Source organism: Lissotriton helveticus, chromosome 2_1 (genome assembly GCF_964261635.1).
Source record: "Lissotriton helveticus chromosome 2_1, aLisHel1.1, whole genome shotgun sequence".
In the NCBI taxonomy this organism is placed as follows: domain Eukaryota; kingdom Metazoa; phylum Chordata; class Amphibia; order Caudata; family Salamandridae; genus Lissotriton; species Lissotriton helveticus.
In genome coordinates this window covers 24,162,886-24,181,251 of record NC_136059.1, presented here as the reverse complement: position 1 = coordinate 24,181,251, position 18,366 = coordinate 24,162,886, and the positions used below count along the sequence as shown (strand labels likewise).

Sequence of the window (18,366 nt, the reverse complement as noted above, 5' to 3'; positions counted from 1 at the left end):
ATGAATGTTATTATAATAACTAGTCATTTCTCTATGAAGACAAGTTTTCCTTTCTTTTCGAAATCCAGCAACATGGCAGCGTTGGCTCCACCATTTGAGGTGCTCCCTATGCTTTCAGCCCATTTAGGGGTTTTCCGATTTTTGTCTTTTGCTTTCTTTTGGAAACTTTCTCTTCTCTACCATATTTAGAAACTCTTTCTCTTTTTCATGTAATGAACAGGTCAAGTTATCTTCGTGTGCGTCATCTATATTTATTTTACCTACAGTTAGAAAATAATCACTCATGTATTTTGCTACATCTCTAGTTGTATGTACAGGGTTCAGGTTTCTTCGGACAGGAAGTTCAGAAAAAGTCACATCAACATTTGAATAATAATACTGTAAAGGTCCTCTTCTATAAAATAAACTAGTTAGAATGCTACAGGAAATTCCATAGGTTAAGGGTAAGTGGTGGTAAGTCACACCTTCAGCTACTGAAGTGGGCAGCTTCATGCAGACATAACAATCATCTATTTCCATAGTTTCTACATAATGTACTAACAGGTTTGCAAAAACATTTAAATGAGTTTTGTTCTTGATTTTATTGAAATGTAATCCTTCTTCATCTGGTGCTTCTAAATCTAACTTTGTTTGCTTAAGGCTAAGTGGTCTGTCTAGTGTATCTACTCTTTGTGGTGTATTTCTAGTGTGTGATTCTACAGTATCGTCTGGTAGGTTATTATTTGGGTACAGACTTGGATTTTTACTCATCATAGAAGGAATAGCTATTGTTAGTCCTATCCAAAGTATCAGTACTATTGCTGCACTACATAAACATACTTGGCAGCATGTTTTTAAACAACTTCGTCTCGGTCTCCCATTCACAGAAAAATCAGACATTTTGACTTAAAAGAAGTTTTAACCCCTCTTTGTGACTCTGTACAGCTTGCTTACTCGAGGTAACTCTTCAAGTGGGTTTGGCTTTTTCACTGGTCTCGTCTGTAATCAATTCTTCATTACTTTCGTCACTTATTTCCAAATTTTCAAATTCCCCCAACACAAAGTAAGTCCACTCAGGACTCGGGTACTTGTTGTTCAATTTCTTTATACGAGCACTTCGTCTCTTTGGCTTTGTCACCACTGGGTCAGTTTGACTCGAGACATCATTTACCTGTTCAGACTCTTCGTTTATTGTCTTTAGTCGCAATCTCAGTCTTTTCACAAATCTAGGTACTGAGTCACCTTTTCTGAGTCTTTTAACTGGCACTGTTTCTTGGCCTTCTTCAAACACCCTTTTGTTTTCGTTCAGTTGTGGCACATTAGGTTCAAGTTCGTCTTCAGTATTTCTCCCTAACTGGCTAGGTCCAGGTCTTTCATCGGTTTCTTCTGCCTGGTTACTAAACTGGCCTTGTTCAGGTGTATGCTGAGTTTGGCTTTGATCTGTTTCGATTTCTTCTTCCTGAACACAATTGTCTAGTCCTATCTGATCCTGTTCAAGAACTTCGAACCCTTGATTTTCTTCCGCTTGAACCTCCGCCCTAATTTCTATCTGTCCCTCTTCTGGCTCAGGAGTTCTTGGTGGAGTGTCAATTACCTGTTCTCTCCCTATCTGGTCCTCCTCAGAATCAGATTTTACTTGGATTTCAATGATCTGAGTACCTTCTTCTTCACCTGTCTCGTCCTCACTATCCCACTGTCTATCTAAATAGATGTGTCTTCTGGTTCGTATAGGGTCGATAGTCAGGTCGATTATTGGGACCCAATCATCTTGGCTGGAGCTCGGTTGTTCCTCTTCAGCTACTTCAGGACCGATATCTTGGGACCCCTCAGCTGCACAACCTTCAGCCTCAGTTTCTTCAGGTTCAGTCACTTTCTTCGTATGGCTGGCATGGATCCAGCGAGGTACTCCTGCACACTTCACAGCTGTGGTGGTAACCAGAATTACCTGTCGTGGCTTTCCCCACCTTGGTGCAAGGCAACTTTTTCGAGTATGTTTCTTTATTACGACCCAGTCACCTGGATTCAGGTCATGTGCTGGAGTCGTCGGCCTAGCGACGGCGTCTCCCCCAACCTGGTGAGAGATAGAACGCACTTGGTCAGCTAGCTCTTTACAGTATTCTAGTACCAAATCATCAGATATGCCTATCAGTTTGTTTCCTGGTACCCATGCTTGCCGCATTGCTCTTCCCATCAGTATTTCGTGGGGACTCAAGCCCGTGTTCCGGTCTGGAATACTTCTGAGTCCCATCAACACAAGTGGCAACGCATCAGGCCATTCCAATTGAGTGTATTCACACATCTTTCCCAATCTTGATTTGATAGTGCCATTTATCTATTCTACCACTCCAGAAGCCTCTGGTCGATATGCACAGTGCAGTTTTAGCGTGATTTTGAATGCTTCACAGATTTGTCTTATTTCACTCTGAAAATGCCCTCCTCTGTCTGATTCAATCGTGACTGGGAATCCGTACCTAGGTATTAGTTCCCTAAGCAATAATTTAGCTACCCTGATGCTGTCATTTCTACGGGCAGGGTAGGCTTCCACCCATTTTGAAAACAGGCAGACAATGACAAGTAGGTATTTCATTCCTCGACAAGGGGGCAACTGAATAAAGTCAAGTTGTAGTCTAATAAAAGGGCCTTCTGCCTTTCCAATCTTTCCTGGTAACACTACAGTTTTCTTTCCTGGGTTAAATTGCTGACAAACCAAGCACCTCTGGTAGAGTGCCTCTGCTACGTTTCTGAATTTCGAATTGAACCAGGTCTGGCGAAACATACGAATCATGGAGTCTCTGCCTAAATGTGTGTCTCCATGCATCAATCTAGCCATAGGAGCAAGCAGACAGTCTGGCAACACAGGCATACCATTGATGGTGTCAACAATGACACCATCTTCTGCCCTTCTTTGACAACCAAAGTTTCTCCACCTTTGTTTTTCTTGTGGCTCTGCTGTGTCCTGTAAGTCTCTCACTTCCTCCCATGTATCCACTCCTTCTAGCATCATAAGTTGGCAGCTGTTTCCGTTTCTCCCAACCTTTATATTGATTGCTATTCGGTATCTTGCACAATGTTGGGCTAACTGGTCAGCATACCGATTACCTGCTGTCACTTTGTCATCACCAGATTTGTGAGCAGCACACTTGACTACAGCCAATTCTTTTGGTAACTGGATTGATTCCAGTAAATCCTGTACGTATTTTCCATTTCTGATAGGGGTGCCTGAAGAAGTCAGGAACTCCCTTTGCATCCACAATTGGCCAAAGTCATGCACAACCCCATAACCATATTGGCTATCAGTATATATGGTTATTTTTGAGTTCTTCCCAAATTTACAGGCTTTTGTCAATGCAACCAATTCAGCTATTTGTGCAGACTTGACTCCATGTAAATAGGATGCTTCCACTGGACCTCCTAATGTACACACTGATTAGGTGGCGCTTAGGCCTCCTTCCTCATGTCTCATGCAGTACCCATCTACAAACAGCTCATAATTTTCGTTAATCAGAGGGTTTTCTTTTATGTCGGGGCGTGGTTTTGTACTAAACTCAGTCAAATCAATGTAGTCATGTTCAGTTTCCTCCCTCACTTCTGATGCGAATGAACTAGGCAGTAAGGTAGCTGGATTCAGAATATTACATCAAACAATTGTCACGTTTCCTGCACCTATAAGGATTCTCTCATACTTAGTCAGCCGACTTGGTGTGAGATACTGAGTCTCTGTTCTCGTCAGTAAAATTACAACAGAATGTGGAACATACACAGTTACTGGATGTCCCATAACAATGGACTCACTCTGTTCAAGACTCGTGCAAGTTGCAGCTACAGCTTTCAAACATCCAGGTAATCCAGCTGCGACTGGGTCCAATGTGGAAGAAAAATATGCTACTGGACGTCGAGTCAAACCATGAATTTGGGTCAGGACTGAAAGTGCACAATTATCTCGTGTGTCACAGAATAGTGCAAAATCTTTCGAATAGTCAGGCATTCATAATGCAGGAGCTGTACACAGACACTCTCGTAGTTTCACAAAAGCAGTCATGCTTTCGTCATCCCATTCCACTGGATCTTTTGCTCCTTTCTTTGTTATTTTTATCAATGGTCTTGCTAGGACTGCAAATCCCACAATCCACTGCCTACAGTATCCTACAACTCCAATGAACATTCTGATTTCTTTCTGTGTATTGGGCAATTCCATGTTACGAATTATTCTGATTCTTTCTGTGGTAACTTTCCTGATACCTCTCTCTATCTGGTGCCCCAGATATTTCACAGATGAGGTACAGAACTGCAGTTTGTCTGGTGATACTTTGTCCTCCTTCACCTAAATGGTTCAGCAAGGCAAATGTGTCAGTCACACAGTCTTTCCGACTCTTGACGCCACCAAGAGGTCGTCTATGTATTGCACCAGGACTGATTTTCCGGGCAATATCAAAGTTTCAAGGCACTTTTTCAGAATCAGATTAAAAATCGAAGGGCTTTCTGTGTACCCCCGAGGGACGCGATTCCAGACGTAGACATGACTGTCGAATTCAAATGAGAAAAGAAATTTGCTGTCTGGATGTAATGGGATTGAAAAGAATGCATGACATAAGTCAATGACGGCAAACCATCCAGCATTCCACGGTATTTGGTATAGAATCACTGCAGGGTTTGGCACAACAGGACAGCAAGGAACAACAATTGTATTAACCTTGTGCAGGTCCTGTACGACCCTGTACTTACCACTAGGTTTCTTAATGCCAATTATCGGTGAGTTGCAAGGACTGCTCAACACTTCTTGCAATATGCCTGCTTCTAGCAATCGTTTGATTTCAATAGCAACTCCTGCTTTCACTTCTGCACTCATTTTGTACTGTTTAGTATTTGGGTATGTCGCATCTTCTTTTATGGCTATTTTAATTGGGTCAACATTTGCCATTAATCCTACATCTTTTCCAGTGAAATCCCATACTTCTGGTTTCACTGTCTCTTGGAGTTCTTCAGGTAAGTCCTGTACTGTCAGTCTTTTAATTTCTGAGTCGGGCCTTGCTAACATTAATTTGTAAATTCCATCTTCGTCTGGGGTCTGGATTTCGACGCCATTTGGAGTGCAAAAGATAGTACAGTTCATTTTGCACAACAAATCTCGTCCTAGTAGGTTTACAGGACTGGAATCACAAACAACAAATCTATGCATCTCTTTAAAATTCCCAATTTTAATTTACATAGGTTCTGTAACTGGGGTACTAATTAGCTGATTAGAGATGCCCACTACTTGGATCGCTTCTTCCGAGAGGGGTAGGTTTGGAACGTCTGCTGTTCTCACAGTAGAACGGGTAGCCCCAGTGTCCAACAGAAAGGTGACGTCATTCCCTTCAACCTTTCCTTCAATGTATGGCCCTGACTGGTCCACCGGCAAGGAGGCGCCCCCCTCAGGCACCGTCAGTAGGTGTCGTCACAGAGAAATGTGTCATTTAGCAAAAATTGTGAAGTTGCTGCATGTCTATCCTCCCTTCCTTTCCAACCATCTGTGTTTTCACTCTGTTGTGCTTTGCTCCTATAATTTGGCCTAGGTGCACGAGGCAACTGATTCTGTTTTACCTGCTGCTGGGTCTTCCGAGGTGTTTCATTCTGCGTCTGTGGATTTAAATCATTAATTTGCACATTACCATTCTGCACAGCCTTACACTCGTCTCTCCAATGACCTATCTTTCCTCACCCGTGACAGGGAAACTTCTTGCGTGCCTCTTCTCGGCTCATTTTTACTCTGGGCTTTCCCCCGCCCCCAGGGCCTTGATTCTGATTGCTAGTCATTTTATTTAACTGCTGTTCCTGGTGCTCTGCTAGTTTTACCTGTGCCCACATGACCTTTTCCTTTAGCTCTTTCCGTTTATCTGCCAGCTCATCTTCGCAATATTTAGCATACTTTAGGACTTCATCAATTGGCTTTGACTGCCAACATATTTTATTGTCTTTGATCCACTGCGAAATCTCAGGCCTTAACCCTAGCACAAATCTATAAATGAAGTGGGTCATGTCTTTCATTTCAATGTTATCCAGTCCACTGTACGTCTTGAACACCTGCTACAGTCGTTCATAGTAAGAGCGCACAGTTTCATCTCGATTCTGGGTAGTTCTATCTATTCGGGTCCAATCAGTTTCCTTTGCAGGCACCTTTCCTTTCAGATACAACATTACCTGGTTGTATTTTTTCATGACATCCCCTGAAGGAGCCCCTTTCTTTGAGTCTCTAGGGAACTCTTCACTAGGCCAATCAACAGCAATTTTACATTCTGTCCACAAATCTACAGGAACTACAATGTCAAGGAAACCATCTAGATCTTTCAGGAGACATTTTTGCACTTTCACAAATCTCTCAACCTGTCTGTACCAGTCTACAGATTTGTCTTGTAATTTTGGGAATTCTTTTGTAAAGGACACAATATCCTGTCGGGACTATGGAACATGTACATATCCTCCACCTGGCACTTCTCGCATAGGATATACATTTTCTGCCTTGTCTGCTTCTTTTAAGACATACTCAGAAGCCATCTGTTTCTAATTTCCTCTTTTTTCTTTGCCCACCTGGCTTTCGATTTTTCTAATTCTCCCCATTTTTGTAACAGGTTTAACAATTCTCTGATCTGTACCTTTTTCCCTGACACATTCATGTTTTCCAAATCTTTGTCTGAGAACTCTGCTCTGTAGGGTTTTTGCAACACTTTAGATTTACCAATATCTATTCCCATACTAGCCGCAGTGTCCATTAATTTCTCATGGAACACTCTGGTGTTACGGGTGATACTTTTGCCAATGAATAACAATTCCTCTTCACTAAGGGTGTTCAGTCTGTCCAGACCCACATTCCCAGCCATTAGTTCCTCCAATTCTATTCTCAGTTTGTATATATCTAATGGTTTGGGCTGAGGATTCGGTTTCTCTAATTCTCTAGACCACCTTTCGATTTCTTCAGGAGTCACTACCGTGGCACTTCTAGTACCTGACGATGACTCAATTTGAACCTCTCTTGAACTAAAAGGAGTGTTCTTTCTCTGTGAGCTCCCTTCTGGCTCCCTTATCGGTAAATCCAGCAACAAAATCACAGATTCACATTCACTTGCCTGATCTACTATTAAGGGCTCTTTTCTCGGCTGTACTACAGATGGATTTATGATTGGAGCCTTTGGACTCCCCTGCTTATCCCCGTACAAAGGAACAACTGGTCCAATAGTTACTGGAATTGTCAGAGCTTCAGGACTGGTATTCGGTTGGGAGATTTTCTGAAATAATTCTGTTCTTTGTTTAACCAAAGCCTCTCGTTCTCTTTCCTGCAGTACTTTTTCCATGGTGGTTTCATGTACTATCTGCGGAACTAATGGAGGCCTAAAACTCGGGGCAGTTGGGTGTGTCATACTCGGTCCCTCACCATAATTAGGTTTCAGGAATGGATTTCCCGTACTTAAGGGTCTCGACTCCTCCTGATAAGGAGGCCTTAGACATGTGTCTCTCGCACTTAAGGATCTTGGACCTTCATTATAGGGTGGCGCATTCTTCATTAACTACTCTTCCAGATAATCGTCTGAATCCCCACTGGTCATTAAATGCCTTGTCTTCTCTGTCCTTTTCCCTCCCATGGGCTCTTCTACTGTTATTACCGGGTACAGTCCTTCTACCATCATGTTCTGTCTCCAGTCTTTCATTCTCTTCTCTCGAGTCTCTCTCTGTACCTTCGGATAAAATGTAGCTAATCCTTTGTCCATTCTGGGTCTGTCTCGCTCAAAAGCTTCTATCTCCCCCTCTTCTAAGGCTTCATATTACGTTAATCTGGGTCTGGGATGTAAATCATTCATTCGTGTTCTCAGATTGAACAGAATCCTGCCATTGAATGTACCTTCTAGGGGAAATGCTAAAATTCCGTCATCTTTAGTATATTCGACCCAATTTTTCAACCATACGCATGCATGGTAACCTCTGTCAAACATCATAAATGATGCGGGAGTATTAGGTGGCGGAATAATAACTCCTTCTCTAGTTTTGATAGGCTTGTCTTTCTTGAAATAATTCTTTACTTTGTCTACAAGTGTCATTTTTCTCTTGCTTCCGTACATAATGTTATATCTTCGGCCTTTCCACTGATCTTTCCCAAAACCTCGATATCGTGGATCAGGTCGAGTTTCTGGATGGGTTTGATGCCACATATACTTATTCGCAAACTACTCTGTTTACAAAATCACTTCCAATACAAATTTGTCTTTTATTTCTCTGCAACCAACCAAATACGTGATCTCAAACAATTTCAACCAATGGGTGCGCGGCGTTTCTCGTAAGCGAGTTCCCACGCTCCTGTGCTCACCCCTCCTTTACAATGCTATCTCAGCTACACGCCCGCTGTCTTGACCAATACCAGCGCGGCACTGAGTGACGTCAGCGCAGCTCCGCAACTGACTCCCTCCTTCGCACGGTAAGGAAAACTTCGACTTCTACTCTTTAAAGTGCAAGTGCTCTGTTCAATTCACAACGCAAACACATTCGCCACTGTACTCGAGTGTCTAGAAAGAAAAGATTTGTTTCACTGCAAGTAAATCTCTTCCGTTTACTTTTCAAATACTGCGGATAGAACCCTTTTGCCTATCCTTCACACAAGCATTAGAGAACATGCTACTCCTTCGACTCATCCACTCTGGGATATATACTAAGCCAAAAGTTTCACTAGCGAACCCCTTTGCTATCAAGCAAGCTTAGACGAACCTGCTACTCCTTCCGTGTGACCCTTACTAGGTGGTATCACAATAGAAGTTTTTCCAGCGAACTCTTTGCTATCATTTATTCATACATTTATACAGAAAACCCTAATTAGTGCTTCCAGTTCTGCCTAACCTGCACCAATTTTCCTCGAGCAACTGACCTCACTGCGAGGTGGATTCTCCTCACCACCCGCTATTCTGCCCCTGGGGATTCCAGACAAACATATAACAATCACTAACAAGTTTTGTTAGAAAATTTAAATCAATATAGCAGCATATCAAAAAACCCTTTTAAACATTTCATAAAAATTCAAAGCAAATAAAACAACAATTTTACATTTGATCGATCAATACCTTTAGTGGTAAAAATGTTCAGTTTTAGCAACAGTTTACCTATCTACCTATCTTAACTAGTCCCTACCTACCTTTAACTAGTCCCTAACCATAGCTCTGCTACCAGAAAATTACTGCTAGAGCACGCAGGTCACCCGACTATAATATTTGATCATATGCACATTTGGGCCCATAAATTCAATTCACCATATTTATTAATCGGGTAACCTACACTCTACTACCAGTAACCCAGTTCCTTCCTATATGTTTCCAATGTACCCGACTTACCAATCCTTGTCACGGGTACCTATGATCACAATGGATCAGGGAGCTAGCTGAAAAAGATAAGTAGTTCACCAAGCCACAATGACATTTATTATATTTGCACTCTTTATAATAACCACAGACTCAAGAAGTTTTGAAAACCTTTATCTAGTTCTCTTCAATAGCAGAAAGCATAAAATTTACAGTTAGTAAACTATCAATAACCAAGATCATAAAAATCGTGTAACCATGCAGGAATAAAATAAGGCCAACCATTTAGAAGTCTAAAGGGAAGGTAAGAACAGGCAACATTCTATAATAAACTCATAGAAGTTTTATTTAGGAAGGTGGTTCTAAAGGACGGGAACCTAAGGAGCATACTAAATTCTTAGTTTATAGTTTCCTACAGGATGGGTAAGAAAAGGGAACACGCTAATAATTCAGAAATTACTTTTCGGGCTCAGTAAAGGAAAGGTAAAGAAAAGGAACATTGATTTATTCAGAGACAGTACTTTAATATCCAACCTATAAGGTAGGGAAAAATTTAACATGCTAATAAATGCACTTTCACGATTTCAGAAATTGTCAGAAAGGGAAGGGTAAGAAAAGGGACATATGCAATTACGATTTAGCAAGATTTCAGTAAAGGATAAGGGAGAAAGGACGCAAGTGTGTTTCCCTCACAGATTTATATTTAACTAGCACGGTGTGGAGACCATCCCTGGCCACGGGTCAGTTAAGGACAGAAGGAACCCCAAGGAATGCAGTCTCCTGTAGGCCAGCAGGTGCAGAATGGACACCACAGGACAGGACAGGAAGACCAGATCAGGACAGGACCACCAAAGTTGAGACCAGCACCCGCAGTTCAGTTGCAACGCCTGTGCTACACCCTCTCTGCAGCTATCAGTCAAAACCCCGATTGGGTTCTCGAATTCCCAAGCAAAGTGCTTCGCCAGCACTTAAGGTTCTCAAAACCCCGAATGGGTCTGTGAGTCAGTCTGACAGAGTGCTCTGCAGCACCTCTGCTTCTCGACCAGCTATTGAGTGCGTAGGGTCAGTGACAGGTCAGCTATTCAGACAAGTCTGACAATTTCCCTAGCTAAACCTAGTTATACTGTTTTCGGGTCAGTGTTCCACCCCCCAAATGTTGCAAGTGTAAGTGTTGGACCTGGGACCTCCAAGTCACATAAGGTAGCTTGGCGCTAAATGGAAAGGCCTAACTCCAAGGAACATGTGCTAAGTTTGCGTCACACCCATTAGTAACATAACATCCATCCACTCAAAAATAAGGACACTACACCAATTTGTGGAAAAATACGAGCTGTTTTATAAAAATAGGTTCTCTGTTCTTTTAGCATGTAGCATTCCAATACATAGACATTTATGGCAAAACACTTTATATAATGGATCAAAAGAAATCAGCTCAACAGTGGGTATATCAATTCCACAGGATTGTTATTTCTAGCAAGATAAGACCTTTAACATTTATCTCCACCACCTCTTCAGCAATTTTAGTTTAAAAGAACAGGAGCATCTGCATTACCACTAGTAGAATAATCATTTATGGTAAAAGACTCATAAAAGCAGCAATCCCATTCCCCTCAATGAAACCCTAACCCTGATCTCACATTGGGTTGTACAGTAAGAGACACTCTAACTGGCCCCAACCTCAGCTACACTTCTAGAAGGCACTTTTAGAGTTACTTGGAACCCTCTTCCTGCTTGGATTGCATAAAGGTGCACGGGTATCTTTCCCACACCCCTTCTCACCAACTCTTATGACTCTCGATTGGCCCCGTTACCCTGCTTGGGATTGATTCAGTCAAGAGAGCCAGTCTCCTCACTCTCCCACTCGTAAGCGTCCCACACTGCTTAGCGATGTTCTGCAGGAGTTAGCCCTTCGACAGCCAGGTACTTTGAGGAAAAATGCGAGTCAAATTGGGGCAGGGGGCTGGTTTCCGCTCTCTCCTCCCGCCCACCGATGACGCACCTTACTATCGTTGGCAGATCCTGGTGCCTGTCCTTCAGCGGGGCTCGGACGGCCCGACTCGGAAAAGTCTCCGCTGCGACGTTTCACCCCTGCCTGGTTCCCACGCCGCAATCTTACCAACTGGTACCGCGCTGGCTTTACCGCTCCTCAGGCTAGCGCCTCACCCTCCTGAGGTTCTTCCTCCTTCGCCTCTGAGGAAGTCAGGTCTCCGCCCACAGCCGGCCTCCGTATGAGTCTTCCGGAAGGAAGGGAGGGAGGGTTTCTCCTCACTGCCTCGGCCCGATCTCCGGACTCCGCCCACAGCCGGCCTCCGTCCGATTCTTCTCCCCTTCCGATTCGGTGGTGACAGCTGAGAAGGCTGCACGCCTCCGCTGACTTTGCCCGCTGGTTCCTTTCACACAAATCTGATGGGCTTCAGCCACGACAGACACGCGCTCCCACAGCTGTTGGGCACGCTACCGCCAGAGAACTCCTCCACAGCTTCACCGAGCCTTGATTACGGTGAGCGGGTCCTCAGTCACGATTACTCTTCAAGAGGTTGCCACATATCAGCTTCCCACCACGTACAAGGGATTGCTTTGGGACTCTTGCACAGCGTTAGGGGTAGGAGTCAGTCCCCACACCACAGGGCTTGGTCCAAAGATGGGGGGCACGTCACTCGAAGAGGCTGCCGGCTTAGAAGTCGGTCTCCCCTTTTCTCAGTGCGCTAACCTCCCCACAAGATTGCCTTGCTCCTGACCAGTCCCACTTTCACTGCCCAGCACTCTAAAATGGCCGCTCTTGTTCTGGCCTTATATAGGCTAGCCCTGGTCATCAGAACCCTCCAGAAGGTTCTAGTACCTTCCTAGTGTAACCCTATGGTCCCTTAACTAGGTGTGACAGTTATGGCAGTTTATGGCGACCATTTTGTGGGTCTTACAAATCTAGACAGAAGAGGCACCTAGGCCTCAGGGAAAAGAACTACAAGGGTCAAAGAGCATCTAACCCCCAGCCAACACCGCAAAAATTCAGTGAACATCAAAATTAAGAGAGTTGAGGGGCAAAAAGGGGACAAAAAAAATAAATAATAGGAGAGACTACCAAAAGGCTGACCGGTCTAACAGTAAGAATCCCCAATTTCGATTGGTCAAAGGAAAGGACAGGTCAGCACACCAACTAGGATTTGACTTTCTCAAGCCCCTAATTTACATCCTCTGGGACCGCCCATTGAATTTGGGGTTCCCATGACATGTGCTGTGCACATAACAATGAAGAATACAATATTCATATACAATTGTTACAAATGCAGTACAGTTCGGCTTCGTCTTGCTGGGTCGCAGGTCGGTTCCCAGGAGCATCTTGGCTGTGGCTGCCAGCTGGCTGTGTTCCACTGCTACAAGGTTTTCTTCCCTCTGCCATGGTGACTTGTGCAGTAGGGACTTCTAAGATGGAGTAGTAAGCACCTCCCAGGCCCAAAAGATTCGATACATGAAAAGTAAAGGAAAACAATTTAGAACACAGAAATAAATGATTTCACTGTATACCAGGAATCCCTATATAACTCCCATTACTTTATAATAACTATAGCATTAGGATTACTGCAAAACGAACAGCATAGCAAAAGCTGCAGGGCAAGCTTCGGGCATGTGAGAACACAAAGCAGTCATCTTAGATTTACTGCGCAAGTGCAAAGGTTTCCCCCCAGAACTGCGAGGTACGTCAGGTCACATGGGTATGACCAACGCATGCGCAGAAGAAATTCAAGCGTAGCAGCAGCCATTTTAAGAGCAAGCGTATTAGGTTTAGTAAACACATAGGCAAGCGTCTCTGGGACACCCAAATGTAAGAATAAAAGGGAAATTAATAAGACAAACAGGTTGATTTAGTTCATTAAGGTTATTCGAGGTTCATGATTACAAGCTAGTCGCTTTACGTACGAATCCTTGCTCCATCACTCGCAGGAGGATGTGCCCCAGGCAGACTGGGGTTGAGCCCCTGGTAGGCTGTGTCAAGCTGAAGGGTTTGGCAGGGTAGAAAGGCATGTGCTCTGAAAGGCTTGGTAGTGATGTGATGATGGTGTAGAGGAGGGGTATGTTGTGAGGAGCTGGTCAGAGAATGAGGCCAGCATACACTGGGCCGGTATCACTTTGTTTAGGAATGTAGCACTATTATGGTGGAGAGTTGCGCCTAGAGTTGTGCCTAGAGGTTTGGTTGGGATCTGGTTCTCGAGCAATGTGTTGCATGTTCTGTGACAGGCCTCCCTGAATATGACCCTAATGCAGGGGAGAGCGGAGGCATAATCTGAGGGCTGTAGAAAGGTTACCTCTATGATGTTGAGGAACATCACGCTACGAATCGTGGGACTTGGACATGTCCACTCTTCAGTCTTGCTGAGGCCAGATGCAGAGGTTGCCTGTGCTCACAAGACTTCGAACACGACCTGTATGTGAAGGTGGCTATATGAAGTGTTCTGACATGGCTCATATCTAGAGACGTACCATGCTTTAGATACGGTCATGACCGTGACACACATGATGAGCAGGTTTAGAAGGCTCAGGACACTCGTCTTTTTGTACAGCGTGTCTATTCTTTTATGTGGTCAATGCCATGATATCTAGTTTGTTCCATTTTAGAAAGGTTGCCCAGATTCAGTGGGCGGAGCACCGATGTGAAGGTGATGTTCATGTGACGTGTCCCGGGCAACAAGGGTGGTCGGAAGAGCTTGGTAGGAATATGGACATGTTTGGACGGGCTGTCACACATGAAGAGCATGGGTTGGGAAGCAGCATTTATGTATCCCACAGCTCTGCCAACTGGACTGAATGTACTTTACAAGCAACCGTAAGATATTACGGCATTTGGAGAGTTTCAATTACTGATGAACCAACTTCTAGCCTGAGATGCAAAGCATGGATTTGGCAGCAGGTTAACGTGTGTGGGGATGGCAGAATCCTAGCAAATGTGCGAGGAAATGATAGCGGTGAGGCGGCGAGTGGAAGAACAAACTTCTCAGGATTTACTTTGCATGGAGTTGAACGAGGTTTTCAATCAATAAACTTGTTCATTTTGAACCTTATTGTACAGGAAAGTGTTGAGCACAACAGCTAATCATCGTTTCCATTTTAAGGCTCACAAGAACTGCGCAAACATGAGTGAAATTGAAGCCAAAGCACGATACGTGAAACTGGCACGCTCCCTGAAGACCTACGGCGTGTCCTTCTTCCTGGTTAAGGTGAGTTATTCAGGGTGCTGTGAGCCGTGTCATCGATTCTGCTGCTCTGATTATTGCTCATTTCTAAACTGCTCGAGCCCCCTCTTTGCTCATCTGTCTTCATTTGCTCCATCCATACAATCTCTTTTCATCCTCTGTTCTGCTTCCCTTTCTTTGGATGCACAGGTTGTGTCTTGCTTTACCTGTTCTCCTGCCCTCACTGAAGGCTTATCCAATCACTTTAAGTCATCTCAGGTGTTCCGGTAATGCATTCCAGAGCTTGGGGCCGAGGTACCAAAGGAGCGACCTCCCATGCGGATCAGTTTGATCCTAGGAACACTGCACAGGGAGAGGTTGCTGGAGCGCAGAGAGTGGACAGGCTGGTGGGGTTTTATCCGGCCAGTGATATGGTGGGGGCCATCCCCAGCCCTTGCCCTGCAGACGTGGTACAAGGCCTCAGCTTGGATGCGTTTCTTTTGCAGGGCTCATCTCAGGCTTGCTCTTCCTAACTTGGTGCCAGTGAGACTTTCATGCTTTTGTTTTCCAGGAGAAAATGAAGGGGAAGAACAAGCTGGTGCCGCGGCTGCTGGGAATCACGAAGGAGTGTGTGATGCGTGTGGACGAGAAGACCAAGGAGGTGATCCAGGAATGGAATCTCACCAACATCAAGCGCTGGGCGGCGTCCCCCAAGAGCTTCACGCTGGTGAGGATGGCTGCTCATGTTCAGATGGACTGTGCCTATTCACATGCTTGTTCTGCGTCAGAGACTGCCTGTGCAGCAGTAAAATTGGGGGGAGGGTTCTTAATGAATGGGTAAAGCCACAATAGACAGCACCCTGGGCCCGGAAGGAAGCTGGGAGAGTCAAGTCACTGTCTGCAGCACCGACGCATGGAATGAAGGGTAACGTGATGCGTACCATAGAGGCATTGAAGATAGACATGGGATCCATGTGGCCTGTGTGCAGGAGAAGTGTTAGACGGAGACCTGGAGGGTCGGCCGAGCACAGTGATCGCACAGACAGGTAACTCCCCCCCCACAGATGGACACCACACAAAGATCAGGGTAACACCTTTTATAGGCACTTCTGGTAGTAGAGTGGTGCGATACAAGGCGATCAGGACACGATGATCCTCTCAATTCTAGTCTCTAGTAAGGGAAGGGGGTAGCGGGACAGTCTTGGTACCTACGGGTACTGAGGTGTAACGGTGATAGCTCACAATCCTCGAGCTCGGTGTTCGGATGGGTCGGACCGCGGCAGCGCCGGCAGGTCCCGAAGAGGTCGTAGGTGGCAACGGGCCGCGGCAGCGCCAGCAGGTCCCAACGAGGATGAAGGTTACAACGGGCCGCGGCAGCGCCAGCAGGTCCCACGAGGATGGAGGTTACTACGGGCCGCGGCAGCGCCAGCAGGTCCCACGAGGATGAAGGTTGCAGAGGGCCGCGGCAGCGCCAGCAGGTCCCACGAGGATGAAGGTTGCAGAGGGCCGCGGCAGCGCCAGCAGGTCCCACGAGGATGAAGGTTGCAGAGGGCCGCGGCAGCGCCAGCAGGCAGGACAATAGTTCACAAGGCAGGGCTGTGGCAGCGCCAGCAGTCCGTCAAGGATGAGTTCTTCTCGGTGTCTCTCGACTCCAGGATACCACTGCCTTCCTGTCCTGGGGCTGCCTCAGTTATAGGTCTGGCGCCCTTTGATGTCCGGACCCTCGCTCTTGGAGGTCGGGAGGTCTGGGATGAGGGAGTCCAGACACCCAGCAGGGGGGCGGAGCCAGCGCCCAAGGAGGTTGGGGGTGCTCGGCACCTGGCGGGGGAGAGCCATCGACACTTCGTACTCCCATTGACCTGCCAAGTGGGCCGTTCACCTCCTGGGTGGAGGGTGGTGCCGGGATGTCGGGGCCTGGCCAGGCCCAGGGTTGGGGTCGGGCTGAGGCCGCGCGGCCGCGTGGTGCCGTGTCCAAGATGGCGGCCGGGCCGGGCAATGGTGCTGACGGTGGCCCGGGCCCTGTCCTGCGGGGAGGGAGCGAGCCCTTCACGTGGCCTGTCCAACATGCGTCCCCCCCAGCTGAAGGCGGGGAGAGTCACCCATCTTCTTGGGGACTTTCCTCGTCGAGGCGGAAAAAGCGGGACAGGCCATCCGCGTTGGCGTGGTCTTGGCCAGGGCGATGTTCCACAGTGAAGTCCATCCCCTGCAGGGAGATGGACCATCGCAATAGTTTGGGGTTCTCCCCCCGCATCTGCATGAGCCATTGCAGGGGCCGATGGTCCGTCTGTACCCGGAAATGGGTTCCGAAGAGGTATGGCCGGAGCTTCTTGAGGGCCCATACCACCGCGAAGGCCTCTCGCTCAATGGTGCTCCAGCGCTGTTCTCGGGGCAGTAGGCGTCTGCTGATGAAGGCCACTGGTTGGTCCACTCCTTCGGGGTTCAGTTGGGAGAGGACGGCCCCAATACCATGGTCGGAGGCATCGGTCTGTACGATGAACTCGCGGCTGTAGTCGGGAGCCTGGAGCACAGGAGCGGTGCACATGGCGGCCTTCAGCGTCTCGAAGGCTGCTTGACAGTCGGGAGTCCAGTTGACTCTTTTTGGGTGGTTCTTAGACGTGAGCTCCGTGAGGGGCCCCACAATGCTGCCATAGTCCCTTACAAACCGCCGGTAGTATCTGGTGAGCCCCAGGAAGGCTCGGACCTCGGTTTGTGTCTCGGGGGGTTGCCAGGACTGAATGGCAGCCACCTTCAGTTGGAGGGGGGCCACCAGACCGCTCCCCACTTGGTGTCCGAGGTAGGTCACGGACCCCTGGCCGATTTGGCACTGGCTGGCCTTTATGGTGAGGCCGGCCTGTTGGAGGGCCTGCAGGACCTCTCTGAGGTGGTGGAGGTGATCCGCCCAGTGGCGGCTGTATACCGCGATGTCGTCCAGGTAGGCGGCGTTGAATTCTTCGAGGCCCGCCAATACCTGGTTCACCAGTCTTTGAAAAGTGGCTGGAGCGTTTTTCATGCCGAAGGGCATCACTCTGAAATGGTAGTGCCCATCCGGGGTGGAGAAAGCGGAACGTTCTTGGGCTCTGGGGGTGAGGCCGATCTGCCAGTAGCCCGCTGTCAGGTCGAAGATGCTTAGGTAGCGGGCTGCCCCCATGCGGTCGACTAGTTCATCTGCTCGGGGGATAGGGTGAGCGTCGGTTCGGGTGACCGCGTTCAGACCCCGATAGTCAATGCAGAACCGGAGTTCAGGGGTGGTGCCCGGGGCCGCGGCCTTGGGGACCAGGACGACCGGGCTGGCCCAGGGACTGTCCGAAGGTTCGATGACTCCGAGGGCGAGCATCTTGGAGACTTCTTTTTGGATGCATGTACGTACCCGATCCGGTACTCGGTACGGCCGGTGTCGAACAGGAGGACTGTCCCCCGTGTCCACGTCGTGCAGGCACCAGGAGGTGACTCCGGGTGCGAGAGAGAACAGGTTTGCGAACGGCAGCAGGAGGGCCCGGCAATCTTGACGCTGCTCTGGGGTCAGGGCCTCAGAGAGTCGGACCCCGTCCACCGAACCATCTCTTTCCCGGGTCCTCAGTAGGTCAGGGAGGGGCTCGGAGTCTCCTTCCGCGCCACTGTCGGTAGCCATCAGCAGGCTGAGTTCCGAGCGCATGAAGTGGGGTTTGAGCCTGTTGGCATGGAGGACCCGGAGGGGGTTCCGGGGGGACTCCAGGTCGATGAGATAGGTGACGGGGCTCCTGCGCTCGATCACCTTGAAAGGCCCCGTCCATTTGTCCTGCAAGGCACATGGTTCGATGGGGGACATCACCCATACCTGCTGACCCGGTTCAAACTCGATGGAGGAGGCATGTTGGTCGTACCACTTCTTCATGTCCTCTTGACTGGCCTCCAGATGGGCTTTAGCGATCTCC

At 47.3% G+C, this 18,366-nt stretch overlaps 1 protein-coding gene across 3 annotated transcripts in view; it reads left to right on the top strand.

The window, feature by feature from the left end:
* Positions 1-18,366, top strand: part of TLN1 (talin 1) — a 750,278-nt gene that overhangs the window by 288,268 nt on the left and 443,644 nt on the right. For all 3 annotated transcript variants that reach the window (XM_078674421.1, XM_078674420.1, XM_078674419.1), the window contains exons 10-11: positions 14,396-14,500; positions 15,027-15,182. In XM_078674421.1, the coding sequence (XP_078530547.1) occupies positions 14,396-14,500; positions 15,027-15,182 (261 nt within the window). The remainder of the gene's footprint in view (positions 1-14,395; positions 14,501-15,026; positions 15,183-18,366) is intronic.